Source organism: Diadema antillarum, unplaced genomic scaffold, assembly GCF_040938485.1.
Source record: "Diadema antillarum isolate AM-2024a unplaced genomic scaffold, OU_Dant_1.0 seq00000161_RagTag, whole genome shotgun sequence".
Taxonomy (NCBI): Eukaryota; Metazoa; Echinodermata; class Echinoidea; order Diadematoida; family Diadematidae; genus Diadema; species Diadema antillarum.
Window position 1 is genome coordinate 2275864 of NW_027271232.1, and position 20503 is coordinate 2296366.

The 20503-nt window shown below is 37.3% G+C and overlaps 1 protein-coding gene across 1 annotated transcript in view; it reads right to left on the bottom strand.

Moving 5' to 3' along the window:
* Positions 1 to 1661: 1661 nt before the first annotated feature.
* Positions 1662 to 20503, bottom strand: part of LOC139727990 (nuclear receptor subfamily 1 group D member 2-like) — a 52013-nt gene continuing 33171 nt past the window's right edge. The window contains exons 3-9 of the mRNA XM_071638959.1: positions 10451 to 10595; positions 8940 to 10244; positions 8190 to 8195; positions 7446 to 7579; positions 4918 to 5047; positions 2941 to 3051; positions 1662 to 1855 (exon numbers count right to left, since the gene is read on the bottom strand). Coding sequence (XP_071495060.1) covers positions 1662 to 1855; positions 2941 to 3051; positions 4918 to 5047; positions 7446 to 7579; positions 8190 to 8195; positions 8940 to 10244; positions 10451 to 10595 — 2025 coding nt within the window. The remainder of the gene's footprint in view (positions 1856 to 2940; positions 3052 to 4917; positions 5048 to 7445; positions 7580 to 8189; positions 8196 to 8939; positions 10245 to 10450; positions 10596 to 20503) is intronic.

Sequence of the window (20503 nt, forward strand, 5' to 3'; positions counted from 1 at the left end):
GCACCACCTGACAGTTCTACAGTAAATTTACAGGCCAACAGAACATCCCAGTTAAGCTGCTACTCTCAAGCCTACACAGACTAATCCAAATACAATGACATTCACTCTCCTACCAGGTACCAATTTACACACCTGCCAAGAGGGGAGTTTGGATGAAGTGCTGTGATCATGTACACCAGTGCTACTGGAAGGCTTGAACCTAGAACCTTATTGATTGAAACCATAGTTTGCAACCCACTAGACCAAGATACCTTCACATTCCTGAAGAGAAGCCACAGTATCTTTGTGACTACTGCAAGACCTGACACCAGTCAAATATGACAACACCAACCTGGAATGTTCTTGATTGGCTTGACATGTACAATCTAGACTCCCGGAATACAGAGGCTTGATTAAGAAATCACTTTTAAAGTATAAGGCAATCAGGCAACAGACTCAAACAAACTTTATCACAAACACTGAATACCTTTTTCATTTTCCATGTATCTTTCGACACATACATTGTATGTATGTGCAACTGGGATGCATACTCCACTAGAAACAAACTGACAAAGAAGAATATCTAACTATGTGCATTTATCACTATTAGCTGCAGCTTTGTTCAAACTGACTCTGGCTAGAAGGTGAGCCCTATGATACCAAAATGTTGCAGAACTCATTGAAATATCACTTATCTACCAGAAGCACTGAATGTCATCATTCCTGTTTCAAAACAACAAGTCCTCACTAGAACAGGGACCCTGGCTGGGGAGAGATAGATAGAGGCCAGGTGGGAGGAAATGTGGTTATAGTGACACCAGCAAGCTGAGTGAGCCCAAGAAACCAAGACCCTGATGTCACCTGCAGCACCAGCAACAGGGCCTGGTGCTTGAGGATTGGATGGTTGCTTGAGGATTGGCCTGCTTGGTGAAGCAAATCAATAACAGATTGGCCACACCAGGCACAACATTGTTGCCTTCCAAGACAGATAGATGCCAATGTTTGCTAGTTTTCTCAATCAAAAAACCTGGCATATATTCGATGAACACACACTTCCGTACATCTTTTGATAAACCACTCCTTCTCATGCATTTCTCTGAATAGATTATATTCCAGCATAAAATGGTGCTCCACTAATTTTTTTTTGTGCATAAATGAATGAAGTTCAAAACATTGCACTGTTCAAGAAATGTTGATTGCAACTGGAGTATCACAGGCACAATGATCAACTGCATGATTATTAGAGGCTAATGACTACTTTTAAACTGTTTATAATCGTGTCAATCATTCGTTCTTCATAAAACAGGATCTGTTTGTTCTTCTTACATGATGAGATGCAACAATTGAAAATAGTAATTGTTTTATTCTGTCTAGCACTGACCTTATTTCTCCACACAACAAGGTAGTAGACATCAATGCAATAATGCCTTAGGCAGTTTACTCATGAAATGCGTATTTGTAAGATTAATAATCTGGTTTAATTTGTGCAGTAATTACATCATATCAGTAGACATTATGGCATATCAATGACAATTAGGTGAGTTATTAGTCGGGTAACCAGAAGATGCCTGAAATATTCAAAGGAATCGAGACACATCTGGTTCCTCCAACTGTTCAATCCTTAGTGTGTTCCTTTTGCTCCAGGACATGAAAACCTCTGAACATTGGCATCCCTAGTAATACTAATCCTTTTGATGGGCCAGCAGCTTCTCAGAATACTTGTGGTTGAGGACACGTAGATCAACTACTACCTGCAGACACTTGTGGAACACTAGGTTGTCCGGGGCATGGGTAGCATAGAGAAAGTTCTCTAGGACCTCCAAGAGGTGTGTCTGAAGACTCCTCACAGCATCCACATTTTGGATTCCTTTGCGATCTAATAGAGGAGGCAAGAAATATGAAGGAGATTAAAGATTGTAGCCTGTATGTGTTTAAGGAGACCTCCGGATGATTGTCAGATTGTTACATTTGAACATTGATAAACTACTTATACTGAGGACAGTTTCAGAATTTATGATAATTGGGATAAAGAATAAGAATATTTTCGAACTTTATAACAAATTGCCATGAACAAGGATGATGACATGGCAGGGTCACCATAAGAATGCGTGAGTTGGGGCTCAAGGAAGCAGAACAAAAGAAGAAGGCATGGATAGATTATATACAGGTGAACTCGCAAGCAAGCGGTATTGTAATAGAATTACACTACTACATTTCTGAAATATGTAACCCTCCAGTGTCATCATCCTTGTTCAGTGTAATTTATTTCAGGTTTTTCAAAGTATTGTTTCTCTGCTCAAGAACCACAATAAATTCCACAAATCTATACTTGGAGCTGTTGATTTATGTACTACATGATGTGAAATTATGAAAATCATCTGGAATGCCTCTTTAAGCAATGTTTTGGCTGAGGTGGGGTCTGCAAGTAGAAATGGATCTTTCTAGTTTAAAATGACTTGGTTAGTAAACACATAACATACATTTGACCATGCAACTATCATATATGAACTTAAAATGCATACACCTCCATAAGAGCATATATAAGAGAAGATGAACGCTTGTAGCCTTCTTTTGTGGCACATCACAGGCGAGACTTAAATAACTTACGTGCAAAGTATTAGCTGAAATAACATTGTGATCATGAATTGAGAGATATCCCAAAAGGTACTAGTTTAAGCCAAAAGAAATCCATACCAGCAACGAAATGCTGCTTATTAGAGAAATAATTTGAAGCTTTTTAAAATTGCAGATGCTTTCTACCCAAAATGATATTCATGGGCTTGTAGGGTCAGTGTTTCCACCTGAACAACCTCTGGTTTGGTTTCCTTGGTAGCTGAAATCTACCTTTTTTGCCTTGTCAAGATGGTTAGAATGAAGAAAGTTTACACAACAAGCACTAGACAGTGAGTTACACTGCACATAAGTCTGTATCATATCCCTGCAAAACACCAGCAGACTTACCAAATGCAACCAGCACAGATGCCTGTAACAGCGCCCTCTCAGGCAAGGATAAGTTGAGTTGGTTGAGTTGCAAGGCAACCTTAGCAAGGGCTGTGACGAGATCACCTACATCTGTTTGAAGCAATCATGAAAAGCACAGTCAGAGGTAGACTTAATTTTTTAAGTTACAAACAGTGTTCATGTTTCTACATATCTTGCTCTTGTACAAGATAAACACATATTTCCTGGTAGAAAACAAAATCTCTGGACATTGAGGGTTTAGAAAATGATCAATCATTCAATGATGAAATATTTTCTCAATGTCAACATTAGAGAAAGAATTCCATATCACAAATTAGACACAGGTTATCAGCTGGTTCTTTTTCATTTCCTGTTACTTTGCACCATTTTTAATTTGATTTTTTTATTACCATTTTCAGATTATAAATAATATATTTTTTTTAATACTATAAACATGACTGGTTAGAGTCTTTGTAACTGTTTGTGCAATCATCCGTTTACACATATGTTTCATAACAACATGCGTGGATCAATTATTCTCCTACCCTGAATAAGAATTTCAATGACTGTGCCTTAAATAGATATCTAAAACCCTGTTTTGCCAGCCCTTTTGCACAAAAGTCAACTGTGACGGGATTAACAGCAGAGCCCTGGAAGAATAACGCACACAGACAAATGGGACTAAAAAGCACTACCAGAAAAAAAAAAAACTAACAAAATGAAGATATGAAAAACATGCGAAAGATCAGACGGATTAATGCAAAAATAGGGCATTGGGACTTTTTGTTTGGTGCATAGGCTCGTATTCTTGAAAGTTAGTGGAATCTTCGAGCAGAATCAATGTACATGCTTAAATGGACAGACAAAAACACATATAAATGTGCACAAACACACAAATATGAATGTATAATACACAAATGCATATATGTACACATATTTACTTGGATAATTGATATGGGATAAGAGTTTTCAGCAACATAAGTACAAATAAACTTGAAGGTTGTAGATACAATTGCATTGACAAGGCACATGACAAAATGTGTACTTGATTAAAAGAAACTACAGATTATACGAGAGCAATTTGACTGCAGTGCATAGTGGAATGGGATGCCTCAGTTTTCTCACACTTTCACTATGTACTGCATAAAGTTCAGCCCTGTATTCACATTTACACGTAGTCAAAGTGCACTGACCTAGATAATTGACTACAAGGATGCACTGTTAATTTCTGTTTTCTTTTCTCCCACAGAAATATGTGTACTTCTTTCTACTGAGACTTTTGTAACTGATGTCATGGCTGGAATTGACATTTTTAACTTAACCACAGAGACCTTTGACTTTGACCCAGCACCACTTTCATGTTCATACAAGTAATATCTTTTCCTTTATACCCTTTCCAGCATATCTATACTTCCAAAGGACATCTGCAACCTAAACAAATTTGAAAGTGACCAGACTCTCTGACCTTTGACACTGACCTTTAATTTTAGCTTATAACATAGTAATATCCCAAACAACTGTTTACTTCTTTATCTGCTGTCTGCCAAATTATAATACCACTGGACAATGGATGCTTAGTAATGGCTGGAATTACAATGAAGTATTGTGAAATTTGACTGTGACTGTTGACCAGTATCAAATCATAAGACTGACTTAAGTCTACCCACATTTCTTTCTAATCCACAGAATGCTGCCCTTTTTTAACCAAAATTCAATGACTTCTTACCTATAAGGATTTTACCTAATATCTAATTATGTATACAGTGCATCTACATCCAGTGCAGAAGAAGCAAAATCAAATTGTACGAGTGAGATCGAGGAAAGATGGATGGACAAATAGAAGGACAGACAAACAGATGAATAACTAAAAGACAAAATGTCTTAGCCATCCTTTATTGTGGAGGCGCAGAAAGTTGCCTAAGGCAATAGTGCAATATATACTTTCATGTTATGATGTTTTTACTCAAGTCTACCAACCTGAGTTCTCGAGGAGGTTTTTGGGGTATTGCTCTTGATTTGAAAATGTAACACGGTCACTCTCAGGGTCCAAAATCTGGCTGAGTTGGAGAAGAAGGACCTCAAAGCATCCGGCTTTCAGGAGTGTCAGCTGGAAAACAAATTCCTCAAATTAATTACAGAGTCACATGGGATTAAAAAAAAATTTCCTGCTATGTCTCTTCTCCTGCAATATATTTCACAGCAAATGTAGAACAAAGAAATAATACTATAGTAAACCAATGTAACAGAACTTGTACAACTTTGGTAAAGAAGGAAGTTATCATTTCAGAGTTAAAGGATGTGACTAAACAGCAAACAGACAATTTAGCCTTTTGAACCCTAACAATTTATGCAGAATCACTGATGAATAAAAAACAAAAAACAAAAAACATAGAACACCTGATGCTGGATATTGGCATACACAGATAACATGACACAAATATCAGTAGAACCTGATCCCCAAGCCTGATGTGTAGTATCTGTATTATAATCTGATTTCTGTTTGTTGAATGACCTTTAAATATTTCCTTTAAAACTGACTCAACTGTCACCTTCTGCTGAACTACTGAATTTCCATGAGGAAAAATACAATATGAACGGAACATTTCAAACTGATGTCTCTGTCAAAGTAGAATAAATGGATTCCCTTCCAGTCAAGCCATATTCTTACATATTTGCCTGATTTGAGATACTATTCCTGAATGAGCAGTTAAATCCACATTCATATGAGAATAATGAAAATACAGATATTAAGTTTTTTTCTTTGACCTGATTTTCAAACATGTTCAAAACTATACTTGCGTCTCATAAAAGGCTGGTTTTGCTGAGCACGCAAATGATTTGCGAAGGAAGTGAATGTCGAAAAATGACAAAGTCTAACATTCAAAACTTTTCTCCAAATTGCATTCTGACAATGCAGTCAAAAAACCTCAGACACAAAGTCAGAATCCTTGGCCATGTGCTTTATAGAGGTCAGACATCATGTAATGCAGATTTGCCCCCCAAACATGCAGCAAACTTTCATGAGAATGTTCCAAAAAGTAAGCGAACAGTCCGCAGTTGTGTCAGGGATTTTGCCAAACAAATGTGAGACATTCTCTCGATAACTGTTGGGACCTGTTTGGGGTTTCACAAAGATTTTGCAAATATTGCGCACATCTTGCGTAGGTCGCGCGCATATGATGAGGCTTTCAAGAGCAAATCATGAGCCAATCAAGACCCAGTGGGAGGAAAACGTTCGAACGAAATGTAAAAATTTAGTGAAATTACTGGTGAACTAAAAACTACAACCACAAGCAGTTGACGCTTCCAAACCACTGCTGGTTTGGTGATCTTTTGCAGACTGAAATACAAATGTCAGATTTTGTCAATTTTGCAACATTTGCATTTTTTGAAAATCGTTCATGTGCTCCATGAAATCAACCCTTAAGAAGATAAAAGCAACAGTGAGTTCTATCTTGCATCCAAAACATGGTTTACATCTGGAATAGTTCTACAAATGTTAGAGGTAAAATCAGCCTATAAATGTGAACATCATCATTTTGTACCAGTATTTTTCTACACTAAGACATTTGGCAGGTGTACGGATGCCTAAAATATGACCTGGCATCATAAAACCATAAAAAGTCTGTAAATAGCATTTTTCATTAAGATCAAGTTATGAAAGAAGAGATTCTCAGCTTTAGAACTCCTCCAGTGGATATTTCTTATCCAACTGAAATAAGCATTAAGGAACTCAAACTCTAGGAGCTTGAGTTTTGAGAAACAGGAATTTTGTATTTCAGGATTAATTGAACTGCCTCAAGTCACTATTAATTGTGTGCACACCAAAACAGAATTTGGCAATGCCTTAAAGGGATCGTATAGTTATGATATATGAAAGAGCATGTCATTCCAAGAGGAATTCAACATTTATTTGATGAAAATTGGTTTTGAAAAGACTGAGATATCTAAAATAGAGCAATGCATAATAAAAGGTAATAAAAGGTGGGATTCACCTTTCATTATGACTGCTATGTTTTACTTTGTTTTTGAAAGTCTCATTTATTCCAAAACAAATTTTCATCAAATAAACTTTGAATTACTCTTAGAGTGGTATGCTCTGTACTATTAAGTGGTTTCTTGGTATCTCGCAAAAAGTAAAAAGCCCAATCCTCATCCCCACCGATACTATACCATCCCTTTGATAGCAAGCACTATCATGGCACTATCAGGATATTTGAAACTTGGTATACTCCTTTAATATGTTCCATCAAGGACTTTCTAAAAATATCACCTCTATCATTGATTGTTTGAAAAGTTCTTAAAGGGTTTTCATGACCCAAAATGCATACTTTCACTCCACCAGTAATGGTAAAATTGTTCCATCAACGACTAATTAGTGACTTTTGTGATGCAAGGTCACAAAGTTCTCATTCTTTATTCAAAACATTGAAATTGACTGCATATTGAATTGAATTCCTGATAGTCTATGGTACCATGTGTTTCATACCCAATCTGCAACCAACCTGATCTTCATGAGGAATGTCTTCAAACCCTTCCACGGCCTTGGCAAAGCTAACGATACGACTGATGATGGGAGCAAAACGGTCACAGAAGGCACTGTCCTTGTCATCAGCAGATATCTCCTGAGGAATTCCACCTGGCTTTGATAGCTCAGTGACCTGCTGAGTGAAGTTCAGTATCATCATCTTTTTAATACCTAAATATTTGTATCCATGAATCTTTACCTGTGAGAAAGTAATCACACTCCAAACTTTCAATATACACTGTATTTTCCTAGAGAATATATAAATATTTTTTTAAATTTGAGAATTGAGCATTCAAAATAAGGGTAAGGAATATTGTATTTTTCAGTTATCGTTTACAAATGTTAAACCAGATTTTTGTCAATGGCTCTGGCCAACTGTTTACCTTCCCGACCTAGTGACCAATTAACACACCATATCAGCTTGGCTCTAGTAGTTTTGGAAACTTGGAAGTATTTTCATTTTTACACTGGGTCCTCTCTATGGGCTTCCACAGGCCAAGGTACAGTGTATCCACAGAAAAGTTAAAAAGTCTGCTCAATGAACTTTCACTTTTGGTGCTTGGTTCTCAGATCTGTACGGCTTCCGTCCAAATCAGAAAATCTGATATTTACCATTAATCCTTCAATCAGTATTACCCTGTGATGTTCACCATTAAAGGTTCATTAATCCAAAGATGAAACAAGGTTCATTATTTCGAAGGTTCGTCATTCCAAAATACACAAATTCCTCATACATATGAGTTAGTTAAATTCCCTATACATATGGGTTAGTTAATCCGGAAAATGAAAAAGGGTTTGTTAATCCAAGCATTTGTGGTGTTATTCCTAAGGTGTGTTATTCCAAAGTTTTGTCATTCTGAAAATGAAATAAGATTTGTTAATCCGAAAATGAAATAAGATTTGTTGATCCAAAAATGTCAAGACAGTGTGTACTTATACAGTTGAACCTCTCTTATCCGGCCTCCCTTTATCCGGATCTCTCTATTATACGGACGCAATATCGCCGTGATTTTTTTTTTATGATTACGGGAGGAAAGGGGGATTCCCAACTCCTTGAGATCTCCTACACAAACACAATGAATTACATATACTTGATACATTTCTTAATAATTATTTAGGTAAATCATCCCAAGAATTTATAAAAGAAAATGATTTCATTCTTGCAAACACGAACCTCTATTTTGGGGTCTGTTACTGAGTGTAACAATGAAAAGGTTGCAGTATACAGATTACTACATGTGGTACTACAATGGGCTACATCAGTACATGTGTATGTATATGTACATGTATAAAGCATTGAGTCTCCCGTATCCGGCCAAATCCCTTATCCGGATGAGCCCCGGTCCCGACTTTTCCGGATACGAGAGGTTCAACTGTATTAAATAAACCTTCAGAATTACGAACCTTATTTCGTGTTCTGATGAATGAACCTCGTAATGGCACACCTTATTTCATTTTTGGATTAATGAACCTTCGCAATAATGAACTGTAACCTTTTCACCTACCCATCTTGCAGGCTTGCTTGATCGGAGGTGTTTTCTGATGGCTACCAACAGAATCTCCTCTAGGCTGGCAAACTGGGCATCAATTTCAGTACAGTAGGCCTTACTCAGTGAATCCACCAATCCCATGCCTTGCAAAAGGTGAAGCATATGTGGATGCTGCCCATTGGCTGGCTCCTTTGGCAGAGTGAGCTGTTGCTTGGGATGAGGCACAGCACTGTCTGATGACTGCCGCTGGTCTGACACTCTGTCACTGAACGTCCTTCCATTCTGCCTCGTCTCCACTGCTGTCTGCCTTCTGGAGTGGTGGCATCCACTCTTGAATTCACAGAAAGTCTTAGATTCCACAGAAGCAGTGTCTAGACTGTGGGGCACATTATACCTGTACCAATTATTTGATGACGATGTTTGGGTAGCTGATGGGGTATGGGTGGTACTTTGGAGGGCTTGTGTCACATGGTTTGAGTGGTTCGAGTCAATGGAACTCATGAGATGTCCATTTATCACAGTACTCTTCTTTTTATTAATCTTTCTTGCTTCTTCCTCATGATGGAGTCGTGCAATTTGTTTGCGTCGTGGCAGGAGATATTGCTTCTCTTCTGGTCCAGAGTGGGGGGCATTTTGTATGTGATGGGCAGTAGGTTCTTCTTTTTTGACAAAAAATGGTGATCTCTCATGCAAGTCTGCATGCTGCGGTATGTTAGTGTTGTTAATTCTCATACTTTTATAGTCACTTGGTAAATCCTGCTCAAGTTTAATGTTGTTACTAACCATTCCATTATGAAACTTATTTAATCCATTGCTCGGTAAATATCCATTCATCTGTCCACTACAGTATTGTGTCAATAGCAGGTCATGTATTCCTGGCTTTTTCTCAACTACCTGAGCATCTTGCACACTATTCCTGAAACCATTCCTTCCATTACATTCCATCCATCCATCATGAGTGATGCCAGACACGTTGGATAGGCTAACTTTGGAAACAGACCATTTGGGAGGGATGTTGTGCAAGCCATCACTACTTTCATTGAGTCCCTGTCTCCTGTCCTTCAGGTCCCCACTATCCAGGAGGAGCTCAGATATTGCACTTTGGTGAGTTTTGGCAGCTGCAATTGCATCATCACTGGTGACCATTGCTTCTTGGCTTGGGGGTCGGCTCAGGTCAAGCGGCTTTTCATCTCGACCAGTACCATCTTCAGTCTTATTTGCAATTTCCTTCATGACTTGTGTGAGCTTCATCTTTTCTCGCTTAGACATCCTTCCAAACCGCACAGCTAGTATAAACAAAAGAATGAAAAGAATCATGATTCTAACAAATATTGCAGTTGAAATTTTCATTCCTAGATATCATTCTTATTCAAAATCAGACATGCATCATTGCAAAAACACAGGGAAACCTAAAATACTGACATACTGACATATGCTTCACTGGTTCTATTTTCAGCTAAAATTAATTTCTTGAGTCAATGACAACACTAACCATTCTTGGACATTCCCATGACAATGCACTTCCTAAGCCTGCAGGACTGGCACTGGTTCCTATTCTTCCGTTGGATGACACACTTTCCTCCATTGGGGCAGGGTCGGTAGGCTAGATTGTGCTGGACAGTTCTCCTGAAGAAGCCCTAGGATGACACAAAAGTGAAATGACTTTAAAAAAAGACAAGGAAAAATGTATCAAATCAAAGTGGGAGTGATAGTCTTGAGTCTGTGGAAAGCCCCTTCATGTATGCAGTCTATGTTTGCGGGTAAAGGGAGCAGGAAACAAGTTTTGCTCAGTAAGTTTACCCAGTCTAACTTTCACATGTGTGCTTCTACATGATTTTTTTTTTAAAGGCCATGGAATTCAACATAACAGTTACAATTGAAGTTAGAGATGAAAACGACCGGTTAATTTGATGATAGAAGGAAAACTTTCTTCCTGGAGTACTGGTGGGTTTTCAACTACTTCTGAAATCATCAGGGATGGTGGGTTTCCACTGAAAATGTTACATTACTGTATCAAGTATTTTTCTTCTTGTTTTTGGTATGAGTATCCATTTTGAAATTCATGTCATGTACTTCTACCAAAATGAAAGCTACCACCTGTGACCACTGACATAATAGAAGCAAAGAAAAGATAGTGACTGCAGAACAAGTCTCAGGTGATTGGGGCATACAATGTAAGAGGACAATTCAATCACTCTCAATATTCCAAGAACTTGTGTAATTCTTCCATTAAAATGATCAGTATGTACACAGTAATTCTGATGCTTCGCTGTAAAGTGCCGTTCATTCTATGATTCTCTCAGTATTTTGTATATTACTGAAGTGCTGAAAAAATAGTTGTTTAGATCATATCACAAAAATATCTGTACCTTTTTCATTTTTTTTTTTTCTGAATGTGGGGAAACTTGTTGTCTCACAAAGATTATCTCACAGTAATTCAGGCCATGAAAACTAGCATTTTGAGGTAGGAGTTAACATAATATACATATGAGAATTGCACAACTGAAATACAGGCATACCCTGTTATCACAAGATAGGCCTACATTGTATTTGGCTCTGCAACAAAACAAAATTCCATAATACACACATGTAGAACTACAGATGGTCTCGACACATTAAACCTCACTTGCAGGTGGCAGAAAACTCACAAGGGGGGGGGGGGGGGGGGGGAGTGGAAGAGTTCTCCACCACCTGACTATTTTGTATGAATATTCATTTTGTGGGTCTGCAAAGTGCAAACATCATGTCAAGAGAGATGGGAGGGGGAGGGGAGGGAATAGAAAGTTTTGATGACAAACTCTGGCCCTTCTTTCCTTCCTTCAATATGATAGTGGAAATATCCACTGGTCATAGCCTACAAACCCCCTTCTTCCACCTCACGCATATATCAGTAGATAGTATGCTGTATATATAGGCCTGTACTGCTTACTGCAGATGCAAAACTTATGTACACTGCACAATGATTAGTACCTCTCCACTGTGCACATGATAGCTGCAATGTGCGCCACATGATTACGTGCAGGTACTTGTAATGTGTACAAGCTGTGCGTCTGATTGTATATCCTTAAAGGCATACATTTTAATTTACCATTTGCAGATGAAACAAAAACCCTGCATTAGTTCTACAATGTGAGTTTGGGATAGAAACAACCACTGTAAAGATTTGAATCCGTATAATAGATGTTAAGTATTGTTAGATACACAAAATATGAACAATAGTTATAATAAAATGTTTCCAGACTAAACCGTCTACAGTTATGGTTTAATGAGAAAAATACTGATATCTCCTTATATTTTAGGCTTTATTGCAAAAACTTAATACGGTAGGATGTTTTGTGATGCAACAGACCTACACATATACATCAAATGCGATATCTTGAATATCTTTTAAATCACTGTTCCCAAAGATAAAACAGGATCTTTACAGTATATTTAAGGGAAGTTGAGCATTCCCCCCCCCCCCCCCCCCCTTTCAATCTTCTTGCAATGGACAAACAAATGAGAGAAACAGTGACACTTAGCAGTAAAATCCTCTGGCACTAAGAAAAAAAATACATATTTTTCAAAATTACCTTGCTTTATTAAGTGAATTGTGCTATTACAGTATGTTGGCTGAGAATGGTCTAAGGGCGTTAAATTGCCTCTAAAGCCATAGTGTTCAAGACACCTTAACGCCCTTCTCATTCTCAGCTGACGAACTGTATGTGTGTGTGTCAAAAATTTGTGCTAGGAAAATCTTCTTGCAATTAATGACATTTTGTTGTATCTGTGTTTGTCATAACAGGGTTCGTTTGTACTATTGTACTTTATTTCCAGTATTTCTAGTCTCAACCTCACTATAAATGTATTTGACGGCAATAAACTTGATCTAAATGTTAATGTAGTTCGAGTTACCTCATATTGAGATGCATTAGCAGCTACAGAGCATTGCTTTTATCACACAGAATATCAATTTTTATTTTTCATATATGTACAGATATTTTGTTGGTTCAAGGCAGGTTGTTTTATACTGTATGCTACTTGCACTTTTTTAGCATGTCAAATGTTCAAGCCTATATGCAACTCACTCTCTCAGCTGTTTAACTATCTTATGTAGTTTTATTTTCATATCATAATCATTTTTTTTAAACAAGTCCTCATGTTTTTCAAAGAGCACCATCTCATTACACACAAACAGCTGGGTAAATCGGAATGTCTTTGAAGAAATTAAAAAGAAAAGTACAAATACATACAAGCTTTGATAAATTTGCCTTGCATCTGTAATGTCAAGGAAGCATTTGAGCACTTTGATCACTTATGGTGAATTTGTCTGCTGTTGATAAATCAACCCTTTATGTGCACAGACACTTAAGCTTAAACCAGCCAAATGTCGTCTTCAGCATTTAGTAGTTTGTCCAAGCTTGATATAGGCCTACATGTAGTTGTAGATTAGCAAACCCATTCAGGAGTAGCAATGTGCCTCAGTCAAACAGGAAAGACATGGTGATACAATGGGGATTACAAGGGTTAAATACAAATGTGATATCTCATATATAAATTTATTGATTATTAATTTCCAGACATCTGTGCCAATTGCCTAAGAAAGCACATACCCCAGTGTGCATATGGCAATCTGTGAACAAAGCACAGAAAGGGTTCACTTGAGTTGCAATTATGCTTCAATAGGCCAATTCCTGCATATGTTTTCAACTTAAAGGGCTGGAACTTTCAACACAAACCTAGTATACGATTACATAGCAGCAGAAATAAGTTTAAAAGGCTTTCAAGTACCATTTACAGCTTTTCTGAGGAAACAAATTACTTCTTTCCTGGCAATTATAAAATTACTTTCTATCAAACTACAAATGCCTGAAAACCAATTCTCTTACAACTGGCCAATTGTCCATTCATACCACCACTGACCACATAGAAATCAGTGTGGGCCTGACCTCTCTCTTTCACTGGTTAACAGATGTGAGAGGCATACGAGCATGACTGATGGCTAGACAAAACAAAAAAATGCACACCAACAGAAATACTCCCAACTTTCTCAGAAGATTGACCCCGCTATTCTGCATATTAGAATGACAAAAACAGAGGGGTAGTGGCTTGCTTTAAGAGGGCACGCATATTTTGACTTCAAAAGAAAAAGATGGATAAAGAACAATGTTGTACTAGTATACAGTAGTGTAGACATTGGGCATATGGGGGCACACTTGTTACTCACTCCAAGGGTCCCTTGACCACACCACAGCTATGGGTCAAGGATGGTTTCATTACTGTGGTAGAATGCTTCCAGGAATGTGTTCCCCCATCTCAACCCCCATCAAGCACAGCTTGCTTCCTCTTCACACACAATGCCTCTATCTTTTGTTCGATTGTGCTCCCAGGTCAACTGATCAAAGCAAATTTCCATGCACACTTTCCTACACCATACTTTTTTATCAACTTCTTCATCCCTGAAAAACATCATTAAATTGAAAATGGTACTATCATTTCAGAAGCTCATAATTACAAAGAGATACAGGTACATCTTATAGCTCCTACCCCTCACCCATCTCTGCAGGGATGAGAAAACATTACATTTATTTGGTTAAAACATATTTCAGTTTTATCTATTATGGACAGGTATAGCTTCGGCTCCATCATTTATCTAAATATATCTGGTGTGTTGTTTACCTCTTCATGCATCATTGCATCTATTCTTATAATCAGTTTGGAACTGCAGTTTCATTTCTTCTTTTTGTTCAGTGGTATGCATTGTTTTTCTTATGAAGTACATGTATCAGAAATAAATTCAATTCAGTATGTGCTAAAGTTTTATCAATGAACAAGTGATGGAATTGAGGAATAAATACTTTCTGCACATGAATTAACATTCTTTCCAAATCATCAGAGAAATGATTATAAGGTGCACTGCAAAATTTTAATGATAGAACTGCAAGGTTGTCTACAACTTGAAATTTTAGCATGTTGGAAGGAAGGAAAAAAAAATCTTGAGAGTGAGTGTGAATGTATGTGTGTGAAGTGCCAAGTCTCCTACCTTGTTGCTACCCTTGACAAGATTTATATTTGGACAGAGCAAATTAGCTGTAATACCAGGATAAAATTCTTCAGGGACCATTACATTTGCTGACATATTTAACTCATTTGAAAGTTTCTGATTTTATGCTCGTCAATGATTTTTGGCATTGTTTTAAGAAAGTTGCATATCATTGAACATAATGTTATATGTTTTCATTTACATTTTTCATTTTCAAAAGCTTCCTGATTCCACAGCAGATTTGGTTGGTTATAACATACCATCCTGGTCTTCATACTGTCACACAGTATTGTGTGATGATAGCAGTCAGATTTTAGAGATCAACTGTAGGTCAGGAAACAAGCTTGAAAGCGACAAGAAGGTGGAGATAGTCAGACTTTTGGGCTGCAATGTGTTTTTTGTCTATCCATTTTCTGATCTTTTCTTTATCCCAAACATGAAGCCATGTACAGTTCATACCAGGAGAAACTTTAGTGACTGCATAGGGAAAATCAAGGCAGATGGTTATCCATGAACTGATGCAGGCCTGGTTACCAGGGGCAATATTCTGAAAGCACTTAGCAGCTAAAAATGTTCCTATCTACGTCACAACTTTATTTCTTTCTTCTTTTTTTCTGGCAGATTTTTCTGATCCTTCTGATATTTGTATTCTGAACCCATGCCTTGACATCAATTTAGCTCACTTAAAAAAATCTTCCCATATAAAAAATGTTATTTAATAAAAATGCAAATGACTCAAATTTGTATCCCAAAGTCACTTATGAACTAAAAATTATGCTGAAACTGAAGATCAAATCAATGTTAAAAATGGAAACAAAGTCATTCTATTTTGTGGAGAGTAAAGCACAATAAATATAGCCTGCTATTTTGCGGTTATGAAACTAGCCCGATGTCAAAATAGCGCGCTATTTGTGTAGTGAAGACGCAAATACACGTAGCACGCCATTTGATGGGGAAAATTTTCCTTAAAATCTTGGGCTCGTTCCTGTGTGTCTCCATCAGCCCCAAAATTTCTTGATCCAATGCATTCCGGGGAAGCACTGGCTGGTGCACGTAAACAACAGATGTTACAAACTGTTCCCTTCATTTTGCTTCCCGGCAAAGGCCCTGTCTACTTATCGCGGATACGGTGTCCCGTAAACTGTCAACGTTGAAATGATTTGCACACTAATGTGCCAACAGAATGTTAGAAAATAGACCTGAAAGCTCATTACATGTATTGTGTATGCGATCGAGATCAACGTGACGAACGTGAGTGATCGAGCTTGTTACTTTTCCGATACAAGTGTAGGCCTACCTACTGCCCTGAAACACGTGTCCATACCAGTCCGTTGTGTATCGTACATACGGTGATACAGGGGATTTGCACAGGGAAATCCACTTTCGAACTAAAGAGTGATGCAAAGTATGCATACGTCAAATTTCGGGCTAATTACCCCAAGTGGGCTGTTTTGAGCTGATGAAGATGCACAATTGCAATATTGAGCCATTTTCCCAGACCACAAACTGTCCCGCTAGTTTGAACTTCAGGCTGATGAAGACATGCCTATTGATGATCCCCACCAAGTCTGTTCAAAATCCGCCCCCCTCCCAGTTATCATGAACATAAAAATGTACAAAATCATAAAAATTTGCAAATTTGGGATATTTCGGCCCATCCTCAGGCCCCTGGGGCATTACCACCATTTGTACGATCTATGAGCCCCTTTCTCCATTGCTAATTCTTACAAAGTTTGGTCAAAATCTAGCCATCTGTTTTCAAGAAGAAGATGTAAATGTGAACAATTTTAGGTACAACCAACACTGCACGACAGTTGCCGGATGGTGAGCAAGCACATTTAGCTTACAAAAAAAGGAAAGGAAAAATAAATGCTGCATAATGCACAGCCTCTGTAACATGAAGACTCTAAAATCATTCAAAATACAATCTGTAAATTGTGTTGGCAGTCACTGCTTTGAATTCAAGAATGCAAGATTAACCTTTACTCCACTATTATCCATTACTTAACCCTAATTAATACTTGTGACTTGGGTTTATATGCTCACAAAAACACTTTAATAGGAACTTTTAAAAAATAGTTTCTTCCTCCCCAATGAGTACATATGGATCATCCCCAGTGGGATGCAACATGACTTTGGCATTGTCACTGTGTGTTTATTTATTCTATAAAAAAAAAATAAGAATTTGACACTTGATGAATTGATATAAATCACCACCAGGAGTTGAAAAGTGATAGAGATTGTGGCTGTGGCAAAAGAGGGCTACTTCTGCCTGGTCAAGTAATCAAAAAGAAATAGGTGAGAGCGATGAATACAATCTTGTGATTCTTGTTTTTTTCTCCTACTGAAAAAAAAAGACACTACACGCATATCTTCTCACAATGTATTATGGTTTGATTATAATTCAAGCTCACCCACTCATAACACATCTTATCTATATGTTTTATGATATTGTTCATTTTTCTTCTAATGCAAAATCAGAAACACTTATGCTGGTAGGATGTAGAGGAAATGGGGACACATGCAATGAGCTCTATAATATCAGTTCATAATTATGATTAGCAGTCACTGACCTCTGGACCGAGTTCACGCTGGTGTAACTGAAATAAAGATATCATAGCACTTTCAAACAAAGCTCTCGGAATATATATATATTCTGTTATATAAATTTTTTCCCAAACCAAGGACTAAGTTTAAAAGAAATTCTTTTTGTATATATGTCAACACCAGTTTGTTTGATGCATAACACTCCCTGTAAATGTTCAAACATGTAGATCCCTTTATAGATTTGAAAAATGATGCAAACCCTTATTGATTGAATTGATTTATAACAGTGCTATATATCCATGTATATAAGTGTACTTATTTACCATTAATCTGCTCTCCATGTTTGTATTTTACAATGTTACAAGTGTACCTATATCTACTGTTATGTATTTTGTATTTTCATGTACACCATAGAATGACGTCTGTTATTACTGCATGGCACCTTTGGAGAGTAGTTTTACAAAACTGAACAAGCCAGCCTTGCAGTATAGCATGAATAAAACAAAATAAATAAACAAATATTCCTAAAAAGAGCTATTTGAGGACTCATGTGTTTGTGTGCATGTGATCATGAATGTGTTGAGAGTATCATATTTTTAACTGTACTTTTCTTTCCTTTCTTTTTGATCTCCCATTTCACCATCTACAAAGATTGGCGATACAACAGTACCAGGATGGGTGAGCATACACTAAATATAATAGCAGATATACCAGCACAAAAATATCCAGGTTTATGGTTATCACACTCATATCACTATTAACCCATTGAAGACGAGTCCTAAGAATACTCGGGCAGGTGTCTATAGAAAATCAGTCGGTCCTCAATGGGTTAAAGACAGGTTTCCCACTGGATGACGTGAGAAACGGGTTTCATTCAAAGAAACCTTTCATAACAATGAGAAGGGTGGGCTCTGAAGTGGATCTAAACTTTCCATCCTGGAATAAACTAAAAGATGGATTCATTTGAGTCTTTTTTTTTAGAATGCATAGAGAAGTAATCCTTTCTGAGTTTCAACTTATCACTGGGTATCAAGGCAGATTTTTTTTTTTTAAGTATTAAAAAGAAGATCATGCCAGTAAAGAGTACACATACCAAAACACCTTTCAATAGATACTATGAAGAACAAGAGTGTATAGGAACACAGTGCTGAAAAAAGCAGTGGGACACAGATACTAGCTATCTGTCTTAAGCTGCCTTTCTGTGTCAATGAATGCATTTTCTCTTTTTTTTTTCATTTTTTCCCTGCTTAACCACCAGATCCCTTCCCACAAACATCTATCAATATTTGAGTGTGGTTTGTTCACAACATTACCCAGCTAAGAGTGAACTAGATTACATGCCCCATATTCTCAGCATATTCCTGGGCCTATTAACCTCAATACATCACAAAAGGGATACAAAAAAAATGATGGGGGGGGGGGGGTGGTGAGGAGGAAAGAGCGAAGTACAGCAAAGAGCAACCTAACACAGCACAAAGAAACAACATAAAGGGAGACAATATGTCAAATCTGTCCACCAATGCACTCTACAAGAACCATCAATATGTTTTATGTGTGCACTTATGTGCATGTATATGCCTCTCAATGTTTCCTTTTCATAGCCTCTTATCAAATAGTTTGATTGATGGCAAATTTTGGCATGGAATATGAACTGTTTTGGAAAAGAGTGTTGAATTCATTTGTAAGTCTCATATGAAAAAAAAAATAATTGCATTTGGCAGAGGCAACACATGCCATAGTAAAAAAAGAAATAAATCAGACAGGTCTCCACCGATTATAACTTTCAAAATTTAACCTTGAAATGTGGTACATTGACATCAAAATGTCCAAATGCATGAAGCATCACTGCATCCTCCATTAAGCACATTACTTTTTCTGCATCTGTGCTGCAGCTAGTATTGAATCAGTCAATCACTTTGTAATTCAACATCTGCACAGCAACATCAACAGCAAGAAACTGCCACTGATACTGTATTTCTCTTCTGCATTATGAGTTGATAATAACTTGCACAGATACATTTCAGAATTTGGTCCTTACCTTGGACCCAACTGCATTAAAATGTTATTCTAAACCTAATCCGCAGCTTCCTTTGATAATATATATGCTTGTATCACTGCGAAAAAGCAACAAATAAGGCACCTACAATCATTATGCGTCAAACTAAAAGTAGGTTAAATGGCTATTAGCCACTCAAATAAATCATGCTCATGTGAAAAAGGAGCTATTTCCTAAAGGTAGATAATTTCCGATTCATCAACACAAAAATAAGGAAGTACATCCTTTTAAGAGCCATTCAACTTCATATGACATGTATGCTGCTATTCATGAAAAAGAGAGAAAAAATCTGCTATAATTCAAAGTACTCAAAGTCATTTTGTCTGAAAAGGGCAGAAGCGTGTCTGAAATTAGGTACATAAAACTGAATTGTATCCACCAACAAACTGGAACTCTAATAACAATCATCTTATTGTCTGTAAAGGAAACAGTTACAGCTGACAAAAGAGGTAACAGCGGAATGGAAAAAAAAAATCCAATTTGAAAAAATAGAGCATGGACAAAACATTATGTGATTATTCAATTTCATCTTGCAAAAAACGCTGGCAAAAATTTGTGGCTATTAAGCACTTTCAATTTACTCTATTCAGGAACCCCACTCAAGCATTCAACAACTACCACTTAGGCTCAGCAGAGATGTGATGTAGTGCATGACAAGGGGGGGGGGGGGGGGCAATTGACGGAGAGAAAAAGGATAACATGTCATGTTGTTACTGAACTAGTTCATGACCCAGATACTCCAGTTTTACTTCCAAAAAAGATCTGACATTCAAATCATTTCCGATAATAGAAACCTAGATATTATTTCCTCCTACTCTCTTAAGATGGGATCTAAGTGCACCACACGGAACCAGCACCCTGTTCTGTCTTCTCTCTCTCAGTCTTTTTATGGTCTCTTCTTGGCCTTTTTTTTTATTGCA